Source organism: Equus przewalskii, chromosome 10 (assembly GCF_037783145.1).
Source record: "Equus przewalskii isolate Varuska chromosome 10, EquPr2, whole genome shotgun sequence".
In the NCBI taxonomy this organism is placed as follows: domain Eukaryota; kingdom Metazoa; phylum Chordata; class Mammalia; order Perissodactyla; family Equidae; genus Equus; species Equus przewalskii.
In genome coordinates, this window is record NC_091840.1 from 51,949,699 (window position 1) to 51,976,313 (window position 26,615).

Below are 26,615 nucleotides of genomic sequence, written 5' to 3' on the forward strand. Positions count from 1 at the left end.
TTTGGCAGACCCGGGTTTCACCAGTTCGGATCCTGGGCGTGGACATGGCACCGCTCATCAGGCGGCGTCCCACATGCCACAACTAGAAGGACCCACAACTAAAAATATACAACTCTCTAGTGGGGAATTTGGGGAGAAAGCAAAAAAAAAAACCAAACAATTGACAAGTTGTTAGCTTAGGTGTCAATCTTTAGGAGAAAAAAAAACTTTCAGCAATGCAACCAAGTCTAGGGTCAAGTTCTTTAAAAATTAACATTAGGGCTTATAAAACTGCATTTCCAAGGGGTTTGGTAAGGGAGAATTATCTATTTTCTGAATATCACAAATTCCCTTAAACCACCCAACCCCTCCAACTTCATGAAAACATGTGCACTTCCAAGTGGGTGTCTGTTTCTTTGTGACCAAGAAGCAGCCACAAGGGCAGAGTCTCTGGATGGTAAGCACTGCTTTGCAACTGGGCCGCTTTGCACGTGGGCACTGCTCTGAAGCTGCTGCATGGTGCACAGCAAGCAGGAGGGGCGAGCCACTCGTGGACAGAAGAACACATGTGCTGAGAGAGATGCTCCATACAGAGTTAGAAATAACTACAGCCAAGTATTAATTACTATAATTTCTAGAAATAGGACAACTCCTTCTTTAACTTTGTTTCCATTCAACCTTATTTATTAATGGTTCTTGTTTTTCCTAAGCTGTTGAGAAACCTATCTCATTCTCTGAGCTCATGCCAATAACTGGCTTGGGCTAGGGGGCCTCTTAAACAGAGTGGCAAGCACTAGAAAGTCAGGCAGGCAATCTGATATTTGAATTTCTGTTCTGATAATATGCAAAGAAGATAATCCACTTACGAACAATTGTGACTTTAATAACCCTAAAACTAGCTACATGTCCATTTAATCCATTCTATAGTTGCAATTTTTAAGGGGGGAGAGGCATGAAACCTGTACTAAAAACTTAAATTTTAGGGAATATTTTTCAAAAAATAAAAAATGCCTACCAGCTCACTTAAAAAAATGTAACTAAAAATAGCCCTAGAGCTATAAGGCCAACTTGAGAGAAAAGCAGAAGGAATCTCCATCAACTAATTTTGAATACAGAACCCAGGAAACATTGTCAATAACCCCATTCCTTTATTTTCCTAGCCAAATACATACTAAAACCTACCAAACTTTCTCCATATCTTCCATTAACACATTTCCCTATCTCTCTTGTTTTGTTCTGATGAGAAAAATTATACGTTTGTCAAAAAATTTTCAATCGACACAGCAATACATAACGCTGAAGTTTGTTACAGCTACGAGTTAGCTCTGCCAGTATCTCTAGCCAGCGCTTCTCCTCATGAAGGGGGAAGAACGACAAACGTCTGGCCTGGATCCCTGGCTCATATCTGATTTACTGGGGATGTGTGTGGGTGTGTGTGTGCAGGGTGGAGAGGAGTGTCTAATTTTCTGCAAAGGGGTATGGAAAGTGGATGACAGAGTTCGGTGAAACCTCAAAGGCCATCTAGTCTAAGCCAGTGATGTTACATGTAAAAGGACATCAAGTGACTTCTCTCTCAGGCTCACCCAGGTGCAGTAATTTCAGTCACAACCAGAATCTAATCCCTCATTCCATTTCTGTTTACAAATCTAAAATAAAATCAACATATGAACAAGAAGCACTTGAGTGTAATGGTGAACTCATGAAGGATTCAGCTGGGGTGGCAAAATATCTTGGGCAATGACGGGGCACTCTGCTCCTATAAGAAGTAGACAGATAACAGCAGTAAAGTACACTTTGAGTACGCAAAACATACTCTGGCCCAGGCCTACTGAGAGTCCTACGCCCAGCCAGTGCTCGCTGGTCCCACAGGGCCAGGTGGAAGCAGACGAATTCACTGGAGAACAAACTTTACCAGAAAACACACACAACACGTACATCAGCAGTGGCATCAACCAAAGCCCATATGGTGTAATTATTACTCCATAACAATAGAAGCCGCTCTTGGAAATCACACCTTATCTTTCCAAACCACACCAAGCAAAAACAATAATCAAAAAATGATTCTACTTTGTTATCATTTCTGACCCCTTGATGATAGCAAAAGTCACAGCCTCGTAACACATCAGAGAAGTGCAGCAGCCTCTGAGGTGGTCACGGCGACAGCTCTGAGGCTGTCAGCCCCTATCAATCACCTTCCATTAAATGAAGGTTTTCCAATTTTGCGCTTCTCTCAAAGGCTTCATTTTGCCTGGATTAAGCTGAAGCATCAACATTTGAACTTATTGCTCCTATTCCCTCTACCCAAATAAATGCTGTTAGCAGAAAAACAGGCTTTTCCACAGCAGGAACTCAAAATCAAAGAAGACAATAGTGATGTGGTCACATATGAAGGACATCTGACCACAAAGACTTCACAGGTGCGTTATACAAACTTCCTTCCCAAGCAACCAAGGGCCCAGGAGAGAGGGAGCATTTAGGGCGCCAAGAGAAGGGGAGGTCTGTGAGTTGTACATTTTAGCTCTCACAATGATATCAAGCAACTCCAACATATTCATTGAAGAGTCACTGTATCCTCTTAGATTTCAGAAGCAGGTCTCCTAAGAATTCTAAACTATATGGTTTTACTACTTGGTATCTATTATCTCCATGACGGAGAAAAGTCATTTTTTTAAAACATAGAAGATACCTCTACAGGGGGAAACACTGTTAAATCAATTGAAAAAGGCATGTCCAAAGAATAAGAGCTGAGCCAGCCCTGATGGCAGAGTGGTTAAAGTTTGGTGCACTCCGCTTTGGGCGCCCAGGTTTGGTTACCGGGCAGGGAACCACACTACTCGTCTGTCCGCAGCCATGATGTGGCAGCGGCTCACACAGAAGAAATAGCAACTAGAATATACAACTATGTACTGGGGCTTCGGGGAGGAAAAAAAGAAAAAAGAGGAAGACTGGCAACAGATGTTAGCTCAGGGCGAATCTATCCCAGCCGAAAAAAACCCCACCCCACCTTGGAGCCAGCCCCGTGGGTGAGTGGTTAAGTTCACACACTCCGCTTCAGCGGTCGAGGGTTCAGATCCTGGGCGCAGACATGGCACCGCTCACTAGGCCATGTTGAGGCAGTGTCCCACATGCCACAACTAGAGGGATCCACAACTAAGATATACAACTATGTACTGGGTGGATTTGGGGAGAAAAAAGCAGGGGAAAAAAAAGAAGATTCGCAATAGTTGTTAGCTCAGGTGGCAATCTCTAAAAAAAAAAAAAAAGCCCCAAAAGATAAAAAAGAGGAGCTTAAGGAGGGGGACTCATCTTATTTATCTTTCTAATGCTGATAGCTGGGTAGATGTTTGCGGCAATTATACACCAAAACCAGAAGATGGGGGCCACAGTTTATCATCAAGATTACAATCACACACATTTTTCTGTACCAATAAACAGACTTCACTATTATTTTTGATGGCTATATAAATGTGACAAGAACCAGAAATAGAGTGATGAGAACATAAAGTGAGGGAGAGGGCAGAGAGATATTTCAGAGGTATTCTCAAATAGGCCTTGGGGCTGACTAGATAGAAGTGAAAGAGAAGTCCCAAAGTAGTACATTGCAACATGATTTATTTGGCCCACACGGAATTTTTTAAAACGTTAATTTATTGTCAACACTAAAATATTGGGAGACTTCACTTAAAGATCCAGATTTCAGGCTTCTCTTAAAAAAATAAACAGATGATCTGGCATTCCCACTTGGCAAAAACCTGCTGTTTACTGTCTAGTTTGCCGCTGGAGATAATCACAGTGGCCCACTTCATTCATGAAGGTTTCCTGTCTGGCCTCCAAAAGCATTTGAAGGGATGAAGGCAGTTTTGAGCCTGAAAAAATACGAAGCATGGAAGAGGAAGCTTACTTGGGGATAAAGATAATGAGCCTACAGGAACAAGTACACACTGAGAGGGTGTTGGGGGCAGTAGAGAAACTGATTGGTGGCAGAGGAAGACACAGACCTCGAGATTCAGGTGAAGCCTGGGTCTGAGATGCTGGACTGTTAGCTGCCTATGAAGCCATCCAACAGAGCAGATGGAGTAGCTTCAAGAAAAAGTGCCAAGAGAAAAAGAGCAGAGGACTGAGCCCTAAGCATTGTCTTCAATAGAAGGCGGAGGAGGGAAAAAACAAAAGACAAAGGGAGACTGAACTAGCACGTAGGCTCTCTAGGGTCTGGTCCCAGCCTCACCATCCTGCCTCGTTTTCCATACCTCTCCAGCAGGCAGCCTTGATCCCAGCCAGCCAGTCCTATTTCTTGTTTGAGAAACTGAGTACAGGTTCCTGCCTTAGTGCCTCCTTCAAAACCTGGATGTCCTACTGCCCGAAATGCTATTTTCTCCTACTTGCCTTTGTTACATTTCCACTCAACTTTCTGTCAGATCAAGGTGAGCACAAGGGTGGCCCCAGTGCGGTTGCCCCCACTGCCCTGCGAACATCTAGGGCCTCCAGTGCACTGCCCTGAGTTAGCTGCCTTCCTGTTAGGCGAGTGCTCCGTGAGGCCAGGCGCCACGTCTTCTCTGACTTTTTCTCCTCAGTGCCTGACATAACAAATAAGAGAACAAAGGAAGAGAAGGAGTAAGCATCTGCAGTGGTAGGATCAATCCTGGGAGGATGCTGTGTCACAGAAGTCGAGGGAGAAGAGCTATTTCTGACAGACAGAACCTCCTCAAATACTAGAAGTTACTCAAGGGAAGTGAGGTGAGGAGAGGCAGTGGATCTTAGCAAGCATCTGTCACTCTTACTTCAGGTGGGGGATGCTTTCTGATACATCACTAGAAAATAATTTGGCAATATATATCAAAAGGCTTAACACTGCTCCCACCCTGGGTCTAGATAAATCTACTTGGGAAATATACCCATAATGGACAATGTGTTTTGTTTTGATTTTTTCCCAGCTTCCAGACCCAACCCCCATTTCCATCTTGAGGGTGCTCCCATAACGTGAAGTCCAACACAGCTAGACTCTTTCTCTGCCCACCCTTGGCAGCCAGGCCTGGCCAGTTCGGCACTCCTCCTCTGACCGAGAGAGGCAGAGATGGTCAGAGGCAGTGGTGTCACTCATCAACTCTGGTTTCAGCATCCCGACCTCGCTCACCCTACCCAGGGATGGCTGCTCTGCCCCCTGGCCCTCCAGCTTCCTGTCACTTCTCTGGGCCCCAAACAACCTTCCAATCAGGGCTCCACTGAGATAAGACAGCCAGAGCCAGTCTCTGATTCTGGCTTTGGAAGCATCCTAACCAATACCCTAGTAGACAGAAAAAATCCTAAATGTGGAAACAGCTTTATGCATGTAATACAGCATTACTTATATAGCAAAATGCAGAAATAATCTAAAAGCCTCCAAACAAGTGTATTTGAGTAAATGATGGTACATCTGTTTGATAGGATGGTACTAATGGTACTAAAAGAAAAATAGGTTTATAATAAAATTTTAAAAACATAGAAAGGCTAAAAATATAATATCATTGGGGTCAGACCAAGTGGCTGAATGGTTAAAGTTCACGTGCTCTGCTTTAGCGGCCCGGGGTCGCAGGTTTGGATCCTGGGCACAGACCTACTCCACTCATCAGTCAGCTCCAAATCAATTGTCTGTGTTTGTGGTAGGGTTTTTAAAATAATTCCTTGAGTGATTAAATTGTCTCTAAGGTCAGTTAAATAAACTAAACAACTTAGAACTCAGTTTCTTACCTATGTTCTTTTAGGTTCCAAAGAGCTAACATAAGAGAAAGTATGTTCAGAGTCACCCAAGGGTAAGGCAGCACCAACACCATCGCATGTATACTGGCGGTGGCGTTCACCACTTTCATGGAGTGGTCAAGGACTTCAGCTGCAAAATTCCAAATTTCAGTTTATTTTTTAAAAATCAACTCCATTTCTAATCAAACGAGGATGCTAACTTCCTACCTCCAAAATATCCCTGCATAATTTACTCAAATCACCACGATTCTCCTTAAAGGCCCTTCTACGCCAGCTTCCAACAGAGGTGAGAGCTCTGAGTCTTATCTGCAGAGCCAGCTCTCGGCAACCAGTTTAAACCCACATATTAACATAGCTGGCGTTTAATGAGGACTCACCAGAACCAGTCACTATGCCACCCAACTTGTTCTTATTTAGTCTGCAGAATAATCACATGTACTAGTAATTGTGACACTCATTTTACAGAGGAGGAAGGCAAGAGGCTCTCCAAGTCACCCAGGTTGTAAGGGGCAGAGCTCAAGTTGTGATCGAGGTCTGTCTGTTTGCATGCCCATGCTGTGCCGGCCTGCTGCTAGCCACTGAACGGCTTCACCTTCCTAGGACAAGCACATTCCAAAAAGCGGAAGGCAAACCCAAATCCAATGGTCCCAGGTTGAGACAGCGTCAACACAGTGTCAGCTGGGCTAATTTCTAACCACATCACTGAAATGTTGCTGAAATCACAATAAATGTGCTTCGACAACATTATGTAATAGTCAATATGCTGAGAAGCAACACTGTCCCTCAACTGGAGTCATTCAGAACTCTTCGTCTGGCCTTTCACAATTGGCTCCGTCCGTCAGACTCAGACGAGGCTCTATTTTGAATTCTAATGAGGTCTAGGCACACTGAATATTTAAACTGCAATTACAAAGATCCTGCTTTCATGTAGATGTCCTTCATACAAGGAGCAGATCTGAAAATATATACAGGTACCAATGGAAAATACCGGTCTAATTTCTGTTTAGAAGCTGGAAAAAAATCAATATTGTTTTCTACATGATGTCATTATTGGGGTGGGGGTGGGTAAAGCAAAGGGAGGAAAAACCACACAAAGATGGCAGTAAACATTTTAAAGCCTGGGCTCCCGAGTGAAAGGTTCACAAAGAGGTGCTTGAATCCTTTGTTAACAACTGAACAAACAAATTCATCACCAGGCCCTGGTGGGTGGCCCCCCTGCAATTTGGTCTGTACTTATAACTAGAAATTTCCTCACTGCAAAAGCATCTATGACTGATATATCGGATCAGCAAGGAAGATGTGCTGAGAGTAGGGAAACAAAAGACCATTTCACGGTTCACAACCTATTTTTGCACTCCCTTAACCACAATGACGATGTGCCGGCTGCTGTCCTCAGCTCACTCAAGTCCTCTTAAACAGTAATAGAGTGCCATGGGGACAGTAACCAAGTTACACTTGAGTGAGTTAATTCCCACCCCCTAAGTAGTTAAAACATATCCCGCTTGCAGTTTCATGTACGTATGCGTGTGTTTACGTAAAAATGATCAATCTGGCCTTGCATTTGGGAAGAAGAGATGATTGAGTCTTTGCTATGTCTTGAGGCTTTTGGACCAAGCCCCTGCCTGCCAAATGCCTTTCTTATTAAGGTGGTAATTTAACTTCAGTTGCATCTGGATATCCTCTTGTAAATTTATGGAAAGGGAATACAGTTTGTTTTTTCCCTGATCTGTCTTCTAGTTGATTCTCTCCTGAGAATCTCTCCTGAGTTTTGACTTCAGTTATTTTTTATTTCTAGAAGTTCTATTTGATTCCTTTTCAAATCTTCTATGTTACTGTTTATAGTTTCCTATTCTCTGAAGATACTTTCAAGCCTATCATTTCTTTCTTTAGATATAATAAGGATCATTGACTTTATAACCCACGCCTGATCATTCTAATACCGCATGTCTGTGCAGACTGGCTTCTGTGGCCTGTGCTGATCCTTGCTCATGTTGTGCTGTTTCCATGTATGCTAGGTTATCTTTGACCGTGTGCTGGTCACTGCCCTGAAAAAATTACTTTTGGTTGATTCCTAGAGACTTAGGATAAATACGCGCTCTTCCAGAGAAGCATTTCCTTGTTTCTGCCAGGCACCTGGAGCTATAACAAACAGGTGAGTGCCTCAAAACACATTCAGGCTATGAGGTTTCCTGGCCCATCCTGAGCATGGACCCCCAGGGTGCAAACCCACCCTGGGTGTGGCCTTTCTGTGACCACAACTGGACCTATCAGGAACTGTAGTTTTTTCCTTTCTTTTTCTTCTCCTATTCTGTTCGTGCCAAGGCTGCCTTCTTCACAGTCCCCAAGACAGGTTTACTTCTGGGTCACTTTAATCTTAAGGGTGTAGCTCTTTGGGGTCCCAGTTTAATAACAATAACAACAATAATAATAATAACAATAATAATGATAATAGGAAGGGTCTCCTATTACAATTCCCAATTGAGCTGGGCCCAGGGCCTTAACTTTTGCCCCACTTGCCTGCCACTCTCAGCCTGATAAAAAGAGAAACTACTAGAAAGAACCTAAGAGTTTAGAGGCTGGAAGCAAAACAAAAGTTCAGGTTAGTATAGTGGTTCTTCAAAAAAGTGAAACACTGAATTACCATTTGATATAGCAATTCCGCCTCTGGGTAGATCCGCAACAAAGCAGGGACTTGAACTGATACTTGTACACTCACGTTCACAGCAGCATTATTCACAATAGCCAAAAGGTGGAAACAACCCAAGAGGCCACTGACAGATAAATGGACAAACCAAATGTAGCATATCCATACAATGGACTACTACTCAGCTAAAAAAGGAAGGATATTCTGACACATGCTAGAACATAGAGGAATACTGAAGACAGTATGCTAAGTGAAATAAGCTGGATACAAAAGGACAAATACTGCCTGATTCCATTTATGTGAGGTCCCTAGAGTGGTCAAATTCATAGAGACAGAAAGCACGGGTGGTTACCAGGGGCTGGGGGGAGCGGAATGGGGAGTTAGTGTTTAACGAGTACAGAGTTTCAGTTGGGGAAGATGAAAAAGTTCTGGAGATGGATGGTGGTGATGGTGGCAATAACAATGCAAAGGTACTTAATGCCACTGAACTGCACGCTTAAAAATAGTTACAATGGTAAAATTTATGTTATGTATATTTCACCACAATAAAAAATATTTTTAAAAAAAGGTCAGGCTAATTTTACCAAGGGCTGCTAGACCTACTCAGTAAATTCCACAATATGCCTTCTGTTCAAAGGCTTAATACTGACCAGTGAAATACTCAGAAGTTAATTGCTAGGTGTCATAAAGACATGCCTGCCTGACCTCCCCATAGCTCTGGAGGCCACATGCTGAACTGTCATCAATATGCAAAAACTAGCACTGTCTGTCAACAAACACATATATAATCACAAACTTCTCTCTAAAAATATAAAAGCACTAAGTTTTCCTTTAAAGGTATCAGGCATCAGAAATGGTATAAGGGTAGTTATTCGGGTGTTGATCTATGATACTGATGGAACTGCTAAGTAAATATTAGGAAAAATTTGGAGGGCTAAGAAATTTTTTCTAAAGTAATTCCACTGAAGGAATAAAGAAATTTCTTCTTTCAGTATCTACCACACTGTACTGCTGTGCTTCTACCTTCTGAGTCACTACATATAATTCTGTTACGAATAATATATTTTAAAGTATATAACTATTATATAATATATAACAAATAACTAAATACAAATAAGGCATGAGATAAATTTAGAGTTAACATATTTTAAGATACTAAGTTTTAAAAACATATATTTTAGCAATTCTAGGAGTCTCTAAATTTCTGAAACAGTTCAGCTCAGAAGATTTTATGGACATTTCTGGGTATAAATACCGAAACTAGGTAATACCATACAGTAAAAAATTAGCAACAGTAGAATCAATATTCTCCATTATGACTTCACGAATGGTGTGCTGAGGGGCATACGACGTGTCTGTGAATATGTTCACTCCAAATTAATAGCAATATGATTGCTTAGCACATCAAAAAGACCTCAGGAAAGTTGTCATTTAATTGGGAAGACTCTTCCTACTTTAGACATACAAAGGTAAGAGCTAATATTTGCTCACTGCTTACTATGTGCCAAACATGTTCTAAGTGCTGTATATCCATATGTATCTATCTGTATCTATATCATCTATATCTATATTCATATCTCTATCTTTATATTAATTCATTTATTCCTTACAATAACCCTCTCAGTTATATACCATTATTATTCCCATTTCAAAGATGGGAAAACTGAGGTGAAGGGGAGTTTGGGCTTTCCCAGTGTCACACAGCTGGTGAGTGGCGGAGCCGGGATGTGAGTCCAGGTTCTAGAGCCACACTCTGAATGGAGACACTCTAGTGCCTCTCCACATTAATACGGAAAGCCAGGGAAGATGGTCAGCATTAGACACTTTACACATTCTAGACAATTTCATTTGGATAACCAGGTTATCCACTTTTTTACAGCTTAGGAAACTAAGGCTCAGTAAGATTAAGTTTATACAGAAATCAAAGATAATAAGAGACAGACGTGGGAGTGGATCCATATCTCTGTCTCCAAAGTTTCAGGATCTAATGCAAAGAACAAAGTTTCTGTGGATAGAAGTCACGTGAGAAGGTTGGTAAAGCAAAAGCAAGGAGGCCTTGCTTCTGGCAGAAAGGAGGAGGCACACGCCTACAGAGCAGAAGCACAGAGTGGGCTGGTATCGGCTAGATGATAACTGGGAAGCAGGTAGGCCCTCAGAGGTCCACTTCCTCTGAGGTTCCAGAGTCCGTATCTGCCTGGTCCTCTCTCTGTCGTTCTAGACTTCTGGAACTAGCAAACACAGCAAGGGAGGTAATGCTCCTCAGGCTGTACATCTCAGGTGACCCTTGCACAGAGGTCCTTGTTCTCAAACTGGATAGATCAGAGGGACCCATTATGTTTCTCATATTGAAAGGGCTAAAAGTTAGGCAAAGTATGTGCTCCGATCATTAGTTTTTTTAGTGATGCTGTATTTCTATTTATAGTAAAGGTATTAGCTTTATAAACCTGGTACACCTTTGTGAGACAAGGCACCAAATAACAATCATTGTGATGGCTACTACTGTCACCAGCATTTATCGTCGCTCTCCTTTGGGCAAGGCACCGTGCACAGGCAATACATAATTTAAACCTCACAAAACTCTACATCAGAAATTCTACAGAGAGCAAGTACCTGCATCAGAATAGCTTGGCGAACCTGTTAAATGATGAACACTCTTGAACTCCAACCCAGCCCTGCTCGGTCAGAATCTCTAGGGGAGGACCTGGGAATCAGTATTTTAAGAATCACTCCAAGTGATTAATAACTTGGCATGTGAATCCCCATTTTACAAGGTACAAGGTATTAAGGAGTAAAGTGACTGCCAAAGATAACAACACTAAAGAAAGGATTTGAAATTTGTTGGATTTCAGAACCTCGGCTCCTAACTGCTCCGCAGTTCAAGCTTCCACAAATAGGCTTGTGAACAAAAAGAGGCACAAAGTAAGTGAGCTCGCCTTTAAAAACCCATGAGATCTACCACCACCAACCTGCATGACGGCATACAATTTCCCAACTATTATTCGCTGCAAGCACACAGGAAGGTTTCTTATTTTAAATGAAAAAAACCAACAGTGCATTTATTATATACTTCCCCTGCACTCATAACAATTCATTTCATTTTAACAAGGCTTGGGTATCTTTGAGCAATTTTAGTGCTTCTGTGTCAGAGGAGCAAGCAAATCCCTGCAGTAATTAGACAAACATGGGAAATCGAGCAGGGTAAATCCATAAGTGATTCAAGAGGCAGAACCACAGCTACAGCTCTCTCACCGCAAGATGTTGACTTTCTGTCCACCATATTGACACGCCTGGTCTCAGTGCGGAGTTTCTCATCTGTATTCTCCACCAGGTTGGCAAGGTCATCAATTATTTCTAGAAAGGAAAATAAACAAAGATGCATGGTTAATACCCCCAATACCCTGGTTCACATCAAAGTATTATAGCGGTGGTAGTCCTTCCTTGTAAGAATTCTCCCAAGGGCTGTGAGTGAAGAGGTAAAGAACTCATGCCTCTTCTTGGAAAACTGCAATTCTGATTCATAAAAGGGGCGAGTGTGGGGGGAGTAGTCGTAAAGAAAAAAAAACGGTTTAGGACAATTCCAGGAGACAGAAATGTCAAAAGTTCAGGGAAAGAAAGCATGACCTAACAAATTTATGCCCAGCCAAGTTGTCCTTTGAGTATAAAGGTGACAGACAGACAGTAAAGAAGACTTCAGGGACTACTGGGGTCCTTCTTAAGAAAACTACTTGATGATGAAATCTAGCCAACCAAGAGGTGAATAAAAATAAAGAACTCTAGAATGGAGAAGCCAGAGACCATGACATAAGAGATGATGGTGAGAATGGAATCCATTTAAATACTGAGCTGAGAATAAACAAATATATGGATTGGGTTACAGAAAGGTAGATAAATGTTATAAGCAGTGACAAGGTAATTATAACTGAAAACCAGGAAGCAGCTGGAGGGCCAGGGAGGAGGGTGAAAAGAAGTTGACGGTGCTAATTTCTTCATCATTCACAGCAGAGTCCCATCAAGCTGCTGAAAAGTAATAAACACAGAAACTTACAGCTTTATACAATCATGAAGCTTCAATGTTTTATGCAATTTTTTGTTAACCTTAGAAGAATCTTTTAGTAGTTACTATTTCTTGTAAAGAATCTTTGAAGTTTATCTTTCTCACGCTAATCTTTGTAAAGTGAAATTAAGCACTTAACATTTAAAATATAGTATGATATTAATTATGCAAAATTATTTCTATCCAACCTTTCATATGTACAAACCTATAAAGATATCTCTGGATGATGTTAATCTAATGTTAATAATGATTATTTCTAGGTGGTGGGATCCTGGGTGATCTTCTGGTATTTTCCGTGTTGCCTGAATTTCTCATAATGAGTATATATTATTTTTTCAATTTTGGTTCTCTTTCCTTTCTCCTTCCCTCCCTTCCTCTTTTTTTTTTTTGGTGATTGCTTTAGAAATAAGTTGTCTGAGTCACCATTTTTCTTAAAGAATTAAATAAAACAAACAGGGAAGTCAAAGGACATTTCCAGAATGACGCTTGAGCTGAGTTTCGGCCGTGTGGATGAAGGAGCAGGAAAAGGGCCATCCATGCAAGCAGAACAGCTTGTGAAGGCACAGAGGAGTGGGGTACTCTTCCTTCCGGCCTCCTGCAGCACTTCCTACAACCTCTTTTTACTTACAGACCTTATATTTTGTCTTCTAATTATTTGTTTGTATGTCTTTCCTTTAGAGAAAGAGTACGACAGAAACTTTGATTCATCTCTATATCTTCTGCCCCTAAGTGAGAGCCTAGTACACAGCAAGATAGAATAAATACTAAAAGATAAAGGCAAAGAATGAATGGAGTCTAAGAGATAAAAGCACTGAATAATTTCAAAGCACTTCGCTGCTTCTCAGAAAAGTGCATGTAAGCCAAATTTGTCAAATATCATCCATGTAACACCTGCGTAGAAAATCTTTCACCATGTAATAATTCACTGATAACTCTCTGTTCCCTCAAATTCAGTAACATGCTGTCTCCCAGTTCTCCTTCCATCTATCTATAAGCTCTGTCTAGAGTCTCTTCTTCCTCTTAAATGTTGGCGATCCCCAGAGTTCTGTACCTTTTTACTCTATAATACTAACAAGGTGATTTTCTACACTTTTCAGTTCATCAATATTTAAATTAAAAACGTGAAAATTCTCTGCCCTACATAGCTCTCCGTAATTCCTGACCCATACAGTCAACTGTCTACTAGTTATCTCTGCCTTGAAATTCCTGCAAACATCTGACTCTCAAGGTCTCTGAAACTAAACTCTGCATCTTCTCCCAAATTTAACTTTCTTCCTAGCTGTCCTGCCTCAGTGACAGCACTATTCATTTGCTGCCCAAGCTAGAACTCTTAAGAGTCACTCAGCTCTTACCTCCCCATTATCTCTCAAGCTTACCATTTCTCTTAAACTGTGTTACTAACATCTCACAAAATTTTGCCAGTGTTTCTAAGACAATGTCCTAACTTATGTTACTCTTTCTAGTCCTGAATCCTTTCAATCCATTCTCCATGCTACTGTCGGGGATATATTTTTATTTTTTCATATTTCAATTAATTAAAATTTAAATAGCCACATGTGGCCAGTGACTATTATATTGAACAACACAGCTCTAAAGCAATCACTTAAAAAAAAAGAAAGAAAAAAAAGAAAACCAACACACACACACACACACCATCGCCCAACTCCCAGAGGTATAGCTTAAAAAATAAAAGTTCAATAGAGGGAATAAAATTAAAAACCAAGAATGTATGATTTACCCAAAAGAAGACAGGAAAGCATATCCAGAGGAACAAAGAACAGACCGGGGAAAAAGAATATAAATATCTAGGTGACAGATTTAATTAAACCCAACTATATCAATAGTCACGTTAAATAAAAATGGACGAACTCCTTAATTAAAAGACAAAGAACGTCAGGCAGAATTAAAAAAAGAAAGACGACCCAACTATATGCTTTCACAAGAAACTCATTTTAAACATAAAGCACAGAAAGCATTTGCATGAGAAAGCTGGCATGACTATATTAATATCAGACCAGATAGATGTCAGGCCAAGGGGTACTACCAGAGAGAAAAAGGAACCTTTCATCGTGATAAAACACCATATGTGATGAAAACTGAAAAATCTCCAAATGTGAATATTAAGAAAACCACCTCTAAATAACACATGGGACAAAAATGAAATCACAAGAGGAAACAGAAAATATTTGGAACTGAATGATAACAACCATCCAACATAAAAGTTTGTGGGATGCAAATGAAGCAGAGCTTAGATGGAAGTTTATTGCTCTAAATGCATATATTTGAAAAGAAGACATATGTAAAATCAATGATCAGACTAAGGGAGTTAATCATGAGCATTTCAATAAATGCAGAAAAAGGATTTGACAAAATTCAGTGTCCATTCATGATACAAATTCTCAGCAAAACGAGAATGAAAGAGAACTTCTTCAACCTGATGAAGGACATCTATGAAAAACTTAGAGCTAACATTGTACCTAATGGTGAATCACTGAACACGTTTTCTCTAAGATCAGGAAACAAGGTCAAGACATCTGCTCTGATGACGTCCATTGCACATTTGATTAGAAGTCCTACATTGTTTAATAAGGCAAGAAAATAAGGCAAAAAAGATTTGAAAAGAAGATATAAGTACATATGTTTGCAGATGATATGATCGGGTACATAGAAAACTCTATGGAATCTATTTAAAAACTACTAGAACTAATAAGTGAGTTTAACAAACCTGCAGATACAAAGTCAATTATAAAGAGCAATGTATTTCTATAAACTAGTGACAAGCAACTGAAAAATGAAAGTAAAAAACAGTATCACTTATAGCAGCATCAAAAACTACATCAAATACTTAGAAATAAATCTAACAAAAAAATGCACATGACCTCTATAGTGAAAACTATAAAACAGTGTTGGGAGAAATTAAAGAAGACCTGAACAGATAGAGAGCTGTACCACCTTCGTGGACTGGGAAGACTCAATATTTTAAAGATATATGTTCACTCTCCTCAACTGATCTAAAGATTCAAAGCAATCCCAACCAAAATCATAGCAGGCTTTTAAAATGAAATTGTCCAGCCATTTCGAAAATGTATACGGAAAAGCAAATGATTTAGAATTGCCAAAATAATCTTGCCCCCCCAAAATAGAAAAGAAAAAACCCACCCAAAGTTGGAGGTATTATACAACCAAAATTCAAGCTTTATTATAAATATATAGTAATCGTGACAGTGTGGGACTGGAATAAGGACAAATAGATCAATGGAACAAAACAGAGTCCAGAAATAGATCTGTGTGTTTGTGTGTGTGTGTGTGTGTGTGTGTGTGTGTGTGTACTCAATTCTAAACACAGGTGTCAACAACAAAGTCAGTCAAATAGGGAAACAAAGGTCTTTTCAATAAGTGATGCTGGAACAAGTGGATGCCTGTATGAGGAAATGAAAAGAACCTTGACTCTTCCCTCCCACCATACACAAAAAATTAATTTGAGATGGTTCATAGACCTAACCATCAAACACAGAAAATTTCCTGGACAGGACATAAAAAGACTATCTACAAAAGAAAAGAAACTGGTCAACTGGATTTCATCAAGATGATAATTTCTGCTCATCCAAAGACACCACTACGAAAATTAATAAACAAGCCACAGACTGGTAAATATTTGCAGGCCATATCTCTGACAAAGTATTTGTATCTAGAATATATAAGGAACTCCTACATATTAACAATAAAAAAGACAGACAACCTAATTTTAAAATAGGCAAAAGATCTGAACAGATGTTTTGTAAAAGAAGATATACAAACGGCCAATAAGTACATTAAAAGAAGCTCAACATTCATTAGTCATTAGGGAAATGTAAATTTAAACCACAATAAGATACTGCTTCACACTCACCAGAATGCTAAAATTAAAAACTGATGACACTACTTGCTGGGGAAGATTTGGCACAAAGGTAATTGTCGAAGTGTTTGTCGGTTCTAATCAAGTTAACCATAATATCTACCTTCTGACCCAGAAATTTCACTCCTAGGTATTTACCAAACAGAAATAAAGACATATTTCTAAGAAAGACCTGTACAAAAATATAAATAGCAGCCTTATTCATTACAATCCCAAACTAAACAAAATCCAGATAGCCATCAATAGGAAAGTAGATAAGCAAATCGGGGTATATCTGTATAACGGAATACTATTCAGCAATAAAACAACGAGCTACTTATAAACACAACAACTATATAAATCTCAAAAGCATTATGTTGGCTAAAATAAAATAAAAATCATATATACTTCATGATTCCATTTATATGAAGCATAAGGATAAACCTAATCTATTGGAAAGAAATCAGAAAGTAGCTGCCTCCGGGGTGGTGGTGGGATTGACTAGAAAGGGACATTAGGGAATTTTCTGGGATGATGGAAATATTCTAAATGGTGACACAAATGTATACAGTTGTCCAAACGCACAGAACTGAATACTAAGTATGTAAATTATACCTCAATTAAAAATATAAATCAGAAAAAATTAAAAGTTTATAATACTATGCTATTCCTAAGATTTTCCAGGAAGGAAGGCAAGCAGGCACACATGCACGATGCATGCATGCATTCTGCAAAGACAAAGCAAATGCCTTAGAATAATAAAATTTCAGCTGTGAGAAGTCATGTTATTATCTTGTAGTTCCTTTCTTTTTTACGATATCCCCGGCAGCAGGATGGCTAACATTTTGCTGAACACTCCCAGGGACTAGTAACATGGAAACTGATGAGAAAATCAGTGCCATGGCTGAGCTGGAGAGTGACTCTAATTATCATAAGGTTCTGTACACTGAGCTGAAAATCTGCCTGCTTTCAACTTCCACCTTAGCTATTTCTAGAACAATACAATGCCAGTGTTCTTTCTTCCACAAGACAATTCTCCTACTATATCTCCTTAGCTTTTCTCTTCTAGGCTAAAGACAATTAACTGAAAACTTCAGCAGATCCTCAAAAAAGGCATTTCTAGATCTTGCGACATCTTGATGCTTTGGGCATAGTACTCATCCTAAAATGTGATGCAAGGACTTGGATACATCGTTTCAGTTTTTGTCTAGTAGCACAGAACACAGTTGAGCTTATATCTAGTACATATATGAAACTGAGTATTTTTATGATCCAATCCTCATGTCCTATCAGGATATTCCACAATAACAGTTATGCTTTGTGTAGTTGCATGACACCTTGTTCTCATGCAACTGATTACACCAAGATTGCACGGTATGTTTTAATGCCGCAATATGTAATATAAAATTCAGGCTTAATAAGGCTCTGCCACTATAAGAAAGTCAAGAGTAAAATACTTCCTATCTGATGCTAAATATATTACATTAGCTGTTATACATTAACTGGGTTTCTACATAGATTTCTTTTAAATTTGTAAATATTCATAACATAGAGGTAAATAAAAAGTTTGTAGCAGATTAGCTCAGCAAAAATCAGTAGTCAGCACTGAAGGGGTTAATGTTTCAATCTCAGACCAAACACAGAAGTTTTTCATTTTGGTTGATAAACCTATTTACTAGTTTATTCTGTTTTTTTAAATAAAACAACAACTCTATTTTTAAGCTTTTAAAAATTATTTAATAGCACTTTATAAATGAGAGGGGGGAAGAAAGTAAAAAGTTATCCAAACACCCCAGTAATCACTTCTAGGTGCTTCCTTCTAAGATCTGACATAAACATATATTTTTATATAATTGCAATATATAAGCCTTTTGCCTCCTGTTAACATGATATCATTTGTACTCATTCATGTTGCTACACAGTCTTCACAGTTATAATTTCTAACGGTTACAAAATATTCATTCCATTAAATAAACATTCATTACAAATAGCCCATTGTGGGAAACTTAGAATGCTTCCATATTTCTACATAATGAGTCAATGAATTCTTTCCTCCATTATCATTCTCCTTCTTATGTATCACTTGCTTAAGTTAACAAAGTGTGATTACGACTGCTGCGTGGACTTTGAAACATACTGCCAAATCAATTTTGAAAAGGTTTCTACTGCCACTCTTGGTTGGTTTCATAGAATCCCTCCGCTTGTCAGTTATCATGACCCAGAAAAAACATCTGAGGGCAGGGAGCCGGGGGCAGTTCCCGCCTGCAGCCCGCCAGCTTCTAAGGTGGGAATTCCCCTGACCACATTCTATTATGAGCAAATTAAAGACAGGTTTCAGAGCACAGGTTGAGAAACAGCCAGCTGACTCTTTCAGATTCCTGACAGTACAGCCTCCAAAGAGAAACTGATATTTTGCTTCCTGGTATTTGCATTCGGTTTTGAGAAGGGGCTTCTATTTCTATCATGTGTTAATTTGAGACACCAAATGCCATTCCAACATAGGATGGAAAAAATGGATGATATAAAATAAAGTATGACATAAAACTGACAGTCAAAAGCAGTAAGATATATTATATGGTATCAAAATATTTGACTCCAACTATATTTCATAATTTTTTCCTACTCTCAATTACAGTCTCAATAAATTCTATAAAAAGGAAGAAAGTGTGCTGCATATTTTCAGATAAGCTTGGTGCCTTTTGGTACTTATAAAAGATGCTGGCAGTTATAAAGTCATTATATTACGCCTTTCACATATATTGGTGACAACCTTTGAAGACAAATGTTAAAAAACAAACAAGGAATATAGAGCTTTTCTTGAGGGTATTAGTTTAACTCCTTTTATTCCCTACAATGCAAACTAAAAATGAGGGAGGGGTGACCTCTTATCATGCCGTACACTAGGAAAAGATGTCAAATATAGGACAGAACCCAGGAACAGAAGGCAAGACCAGTCTACAAATCAGCAAAGGCAAAGCAGTGACTCACCTGTGGCACCCTGTGGCAGGGCAGGTGGCGGGGAACTCCAGCACACCCGAACAGAGGGAGGCCACGGAGAAATCCCCTCGGCTACACCTGCTCACAACTTAAGCAGGGACAGCTAGGCCAGGCTAAGCAGAAAACACAGGCTCCTTTCCTTCTTCCTCCCTGCCATCAACCAAGGCCTTTCATTCTTCCTTCATCTGGGCTTAAGAATGTGTAACAGAGGCCTGGCGCTAAGAGAGAACCCTTCCCAATTTCCAACAATAGACAGACACCGATCTGTGAGGAGCAACAGCCAATAGGTGTAAAAAAAAGAGCTCAAAATGAGGGAGCATCTGAGGAGTATTCGAGGGAACATCCTCTCCCCCTCCCTTGCACCTCTTCTCTAGAAAATACAATTCCTTCCAGAAAAGGAGAAACCTTGAGAAACTGGTTTCTTTTTTTAAAACAAGAGGACACTAAATCAATGCAACCAGAACAGAGAGCCACAATGAGGGAATAACGTAAGATTTCTAGAAACACTGTATCCAGATAGAAACACCATTGTCAAATTAAAAACCACAATGAAGGCAGTTAACTAGATTGTAATATAAATAAAAGATTTAGAAAACAAGCTTGAATAATCTCCCAGAAGTCACAGAAAAAGGTTGGCGAGGACAAAATAAAGGAGGGAAAAAATAAGACACAGGGATAAAGATCCAGGAAAACAGAAGAAACAATAACCAAATAAATAATAATTTTTTCTTGAGCTGAAAAAGCACCCAAGTCTTCATATCAAAAAAAACCTCAGAGTTCTGAACAACATTAATGAAAAAGGTCTAGAAATATCTCATGAAACGTCTGAATTTCAGAATAAAGAAAAAAATTCTGAAGCATTCAAATGGTAGACAGAGGAGAGCAGCTTTACCAGCTGCCGAAATTAAGAAAATTAAAGAATTAATTAAAGAAAATTAAAGTGGCATCAGACTGTTCCCGTGAAGCATCAAATATTAGAAGACAATGGAGTAAAAAGGGTGTGAGGGACAAAGGCTGTGACCTGAGGATTCAAAATCTAGCAAAGCCACAGTGGATGCGCATGGACAAGAGGAAGACGCAACTGTGCAAGGAGTCAGGAGGCACTCACCCAGCTGGTTAACGCAGGGACCAGGTCATGGAAATGGCAGCACTGACTGAAACAAAACTGTCCAAGTGTGTGACAGTCAAGCTCTTAAAACATCGAACGAAGGTCACCACTCACACGTGTTTGGGGGCCCGGAAGCCTCCACATGCCTTTGGTCAGAGTTTCATCTAGCTCTTATTCAGCCATTTTTTTGTTTACTCTCCCACGTTGCAGTGAAATCTGCAGTGCCCTTCACAGCATCAGAGGATTGCCTGCCTGCTCATCTTTAATCTCGCTGTACGCAAAAGCACCTGGAGCTGCCATCAAACATGTGTTTTAAAATCTAGCAAGATCATCTTCCTACATTTCTTCATGACAAATATAGCAATAACTCTTGGACACTTCTCTCAGCCATTATGGCTCCAAACCATCAGAACACCAAGTAAGTGGCAGAAAGACAGACCAAGTGGAGGAAATAACACATGCAAAACACGTTCAGCTTAGGAGGGCAAGATGGTGAGTGCACTCGCCCCACACTGCAGTAATATTCACCACTGGGGCATGTAATCTGCTGGACTAGCTTCCATTTGCAGAAAGCACACAGAAGTATTCTGACCTAGAGAAAAACATGAGTGAACAATGTGCCAAAATGAACTGTCATATGTGTGTATATGTATATGCATATATGTTTGGATACACATATATACACAAACATACATATATGTGTATATACAAACACTTTTATACATTTATCTATATATATACACAAGTATATACATATCTTAGATGATATATAATATTTTTCTGAGATACATATATACATATATATTTCTAAGAAAGAAATATATGCATATGTATGTAAACATATATGTATACATGTATCTTGGTCTCTTAAAATATTTCCGAGACAAATAACATTATAACATACTCCAAAGTGTGTGTGTATACCCAAGTACTAGGACTTGGGTACCCAAGTACCAAGTAATACTCAAGTACTATTCCTGGTTAAAAAAAAAATTTCTTAAAGTATTTCAGATGATAAAGATATCAATAGAAAAAAGGGAAATCAAGATTAATTAAGTCATGGTATAATAACATAAAAACTAAAATAAATCATGGCAAGCAATGAATCCATGAACACAAATCTACATATTCTTGTGAAATGTAATGCTAAAATATGGGCTTTTTATCATGAATATAACTCGTGTATGGAAAATATATGTGCAATTCAACAAATTATCACAAAGTGAATACCCATGTAATTATCACCTAGGTCAAGAAATAAGTGGCTTTTCAAACCTCAACACCTCCTTCTCTCTCCCCTCCCCCACACCATGTCCTCATATAATCACTAACTCCTCCCTCTTCCCCCAAAGCAACTACCATTCTGACTTTTATATAATCACTTCTATGCTTTTCTGTATAATTTTATCACCCGTAAAAAGTCAAAGATGCGCACCATTTTGCAAACACCCATGCAATAATTGATTCAAGAAAGGATCATCAATTGATGTTAAACACCATTGGGTAGAAGAGTTGTTGGAAAACAGCATAGTCATAGTCTCAAAGTATCACCCCATGGATTCTTTCTTAGTTACAGAGGGGAAAAGCTACCTTTACAATGAAGAAATATGGCAGATATTAAGCAAGAGGGCAGGCTTACCATCAGCAATAATGGGACAAACTGTCATTTTAGGTCTCCTGATGTAATGCAATGAGAAGTATACAATTTTACTTATGTGGGTTTTTTTTTTTACCAAAAATGTTTAACCTAAATCTAATCATAAGGAAACATTCAGACAAATACATAATGTAGGAAATCCTACAATTGATATGAACTCTTTAAAAACGTCAATGGCAAAAAAAAAAAAAAAAAAGGGAGGAGGGAGACAGGTTCTAAATTAAAGGACACTAAAAATACACAAATACACAATAACTAAATGCAATCTTTAATGTTTGACTGAATGCTTTAGGAGAGATCCTTCAAAAAAATGCTTTGAGGAGTGACTCCTCAAAAAAAATTAAAGTGGTTAAAGGACATATTGGGACAATTGGAGAAATTTAAATATAGACTCCATATAAAAGGTGCTTCTCATATATGCTAATGATATTTTGGTTATGTAGGAGAACATGCTAGTTCTTAGGAGATACATGCTGAAGTATCTTGGAGACACCCTCAACTTACTATTAAATGATTTACCGGAAAGAAAAGTATATATACACAAAGAAAGCAAAACCAAATGCCTGAAAGTCATATACCTCCAAACTTTTCTGTAGATTTGAAAAAACTTTAAATAAAAAGCCAAAAGAAAAAAGAAAGTTCACAGACTCAGATTGGGTTAAAGAAAAAGAAAAGATAGGTGGTAAGTGCACAGCAGAGTGGGGTAACTAAAGCCCCAGATTTCAGGCTAGAGAAACAAAAAGGGAGATCTAAGAGACAAAAAAGTACCAAAAGACCATGGAGAGGAAGGAGCTTAAGAAAGGAAACCCTTAAAGTTGTTTATGAACTCCTGGACTCATCTCTAAGCTGTGCATCCATGAAGATGAACTAACAGACAGAAAACCATCCAACTCCCAGGATGATGCACACATGGGATAGATCCAAATAGCACTGCAAAGCTTTGAAAACTGAATCGCCACTAGAATCACAACCCATAGAAAGCTACTTGGAACCTGTGGCCTCAACTCAACCAGGGCAAATGCCTGCTAAAATAAAATACTAACATCTCTATAGGATCTAAACAAAAGCTAGAATCTTATAATAATCAAAACGTCCAGGATACAATCCAAAGTTACTTAGCATAAGAAGAAGCAGAAAAATCTCAAGTTGCATGAGAAAGGACAATCAACAGATGCCAATGCTGACGTGACAGAGTCGTTGAAATTATCTGACAAAGACTTTAAAACAGCTATAATAAAAATGCTCCAACAAGTAAAGGTGACTACTCTTGAAACAAATGAAAAGATAGAAAGTTTCAGCAAAGAAACAGAAGGTACAGAGAAGAACTAAATGCAAATTTTGAAACTGAAAAATACAATGACTGAATCAGAAAAACTCACTGGATGGACTCAATAGCAGTATGGAGATGACAGAGGAAAGAGGCTATAGAAATTATCCAATCCAAACAATAAAGAGAAAAGAGACTTGGGCAGGGGGAGGATTGAACATAGCCTCAGGGACTTGTGGGAAAATGGCAAAAGGTCAAACATTCATATCGTCAGAGTCCCAGAAGAAAAGAGTCGGGAGCAGCAAAAATATTTAAAGAAATAATAGCTGAAATTTTATTAGATGTGGCAAAAAACAAAAACTACACATTCAAGAAGCCCAGCAAACTCCAAACAAGATAAACACAAAGAAACCCACGCCCATACTATATCAAACTGCTGAACACTAAACACAAAGAAAAAAATCTTGAAAACAACCAAAGAAAAATGACATATTACCTAGAGGGCAACAAAGACTTGAATGTCTGTGGATTTCTCATCAGAAAGCATGGAGACCAGAAGGAAGTGTAACAATGCTTTAAAAGTGCTAAAAGAAAAGAATTGTTAACACAGAATTCTATATCCAGCGAAAATATCCTTCAGGAAGGAGGGTGAAAAAAGGCACTCTCAGATGAAGAAGTACTAAGAGAATCTCTTATCAGCAGACCAAAAAGACCGCTAAAGAAAATTCTTTAGACAGAAGGGAAATCATACCAACAGTAAATCTGGGACATCAGAAACGAAAGAAGAGTAACAGAAATGGTAAGTATCCGGGTAAATATTCTTCTCTAATTAAATTCTTTAACATTTGTTTGACAGTTGAAAGCAAAACTTATGTCTGGTTTTCAATGCACATAAGTGTAATACATGAGACAATACAACATAAAGGAGGGAAGGTCAAGGGGCCTATACAGTGGTAAGGTTTCTATATCCTATCTGAAGTGGTAAAATATATTGATTCTAAGTAGACTGTAGAATGTTAAGTATATATATTGCCATCCCTAGTAACCACTAATACAATCTGCACAAAGAGATACAGTCACGTGCCGCATAACGACATTTCAGTCAATGACAGACGGCATATTTGATGGTGGTCCCATAAGATTAGCACCATATAGCCATATAGCCTAGGTGTGTAGTAGTGTATACCATCTAGGTTTGTGTCAGTACACTCTACGATGTTAGCACAACTGCAAAATCACTTAACAATGCATTTCTCAGAATGTACCCCTGCTGTTAAGTGAAGTATAACTGTATATAGTAAAAAACACAATAGAAAAATTAAAATGGGATACTAAGAAGCTCATGTGTATGATTCCATTTATATGATATTCTCCAAAAGATAAAACTATAGTGATGGAGAATAGATCAGTTGGTGGTTGCCAAGGGTTACGGATGGGGGAGGGTATGACTGAAAGGGACGGCACACGGGAGTGTTTGGGAGGGATAGAACGGTTCTGTGTCCTGTTTGTGGTAGTGGTCATGCAAATCTGTACATGTGTGAAAATTCACGGGACTATGCATACAGACAATTTTGCTGTATGTTAATTTAAAAATTAAAATTAAAAAAGATAGACAAAAAGAGGTATGAGTAAAGGCAGAATCTCAGAGAACACTAGTGCTTAAAGAACAAGAGGAGCAAAAAACTAGAAGCAAAGGAGACAAAAAACCCAGAAGAGAATGCTGTCCCAGAGGGCAGCACTGCAGAAAAGAGGGTGTGGAATATACCACGTCTACTGGCTCGCACGCAACTGGGGAGTCAGTGTGGACCGTGCTAACAGCTACTTTGGGCGTGGGAGGGAAGGGAAGGAAGAGGGCAATGCCTGAGTTGCAGGACTAAGTACACGCCAAAATGTGTGGAAGGGATGACGGCCAGACTAGACTAGTGTATTACCGAAAGCTCATATTATGTAAAACAACTACTACTAATATTTACAGAAAACTTGCTATGTGCTAAGCCATTGTTCTCCTATCTTGAGTTGTACAGAGTTAGTTGTAAAGGTAAAAAAAATCTTCCATATTCCTCAGTATTAATGGTATTCTATTTAAATTATTTAATTAAATGTAGCTGTATATTCCTTGTTTATTGCTATTTATTCCATAGTTCTAAAAATAAAACTACAAAACTAAAATTCTATTTAACAATAATTTAATGTTGGCAGGTAAAGCTTGCCCTGTGAATACTAAACTGCTGCTTAAAGCATGAATATGATACAGACTACAGCACAGGTCCTTTGGGGTTGTCCTGCTACTCCCCATTCCAACTGTGGAGACAGCCTTTATACAGTGCGTACTTATAGCCTTTGCCTTCTCTTGGAAGCAAATACATCATTACATATTAAGTACACCTTCTTTTCTCATCAGTCAAGAACTACTGAGATCCAAGACAATTATACACGCAAATACAAATGTGGGCTAGAAATTGCATGGCAAGACACAATACAGTGGTCATCCTGATGATCCAGAATATTCTTTTAATTTTTAAATATTATCATCAGTATAGAAACATAAAATTTTACAAATCATTTTTAAAAATCAGCTCAGAGAAGATACCACCAGCCCTAATTTGAAGACACAATGCTAAAAGCATAACATATATCATCTTAATTTAGGCATCAAGCAACCCTATGATAAGTACAAAAATAAAGACCTTACCCGTTTTCCTAGCCCTTCAATAAAGAGATTACTTAAAAAAAATGTGAGCCGCATGTAAACCCTTGCTAAATACGGTAACAATGAAAACACAGTTCCTATTATTTTTAGAAAACTGGAGTCCTGGTCCTAATGTACTTAACTCTGACTGAAATAATTTAAAGATAATCAACATGTGCTTCTCGGCACTCTGCATGCCTAAAAAGGCTACATACTGTATGAATCCAATTATATGACATTCTGGAAAACGCAGTAAAAATACTCTGTATGGGGGCCAGCCTGGTGGCTCAGCGGTTAAGTGCATACATTCTGCTTCGGAGGCCCGGGGTTCACCGGTTTGGACCCGGGGTGCAGACATGGCACTGCTTGGCAAGCCAAGTAGTGGTAGGCGTCCCATACATAAAGTAGAGGAAGATGGGCACAGATGTTAGCTCAGGGCCAGTCTTCCTCAGCAAAAAGAGGAGGATTGGCAGCAGATGTTAGCTCAGGGCTAATCTTCCTCAAAAAATAAATAAATAAAATAATAAAACACTCTGTATGATATTGTAATGGTACATATGTGATGTTATGCATTTGTCAAAATCCACAGAACTTTACAGCACAAAGAGTGAAC

General features: G+C 39.0%; 1 protein-coding gene across 2 annotated transcripts in view; it reads right to left on the minus strand.

Moving 5' to 3' along the window:
* STX8 (syntaxin 8) overlaps positions 1-26,615 on the minus strand; it is a 242,512-nt gene that overhangs the window by 82,187 nt on the left and 133,710 nt on the right. For both annotated transcript variants that reach the window (XM_070561064.1, XM_008529293.2), the window contains exon 7: positions 11,606-11,707. In XM_070561064.1, the coding sequence (XP_070417165.1) occupies positions 11,606-11,707 (102 nt within the window). The remainder of the gene's footprint in view (positions 1-11,605; positions 11,708-26,615) is intronic.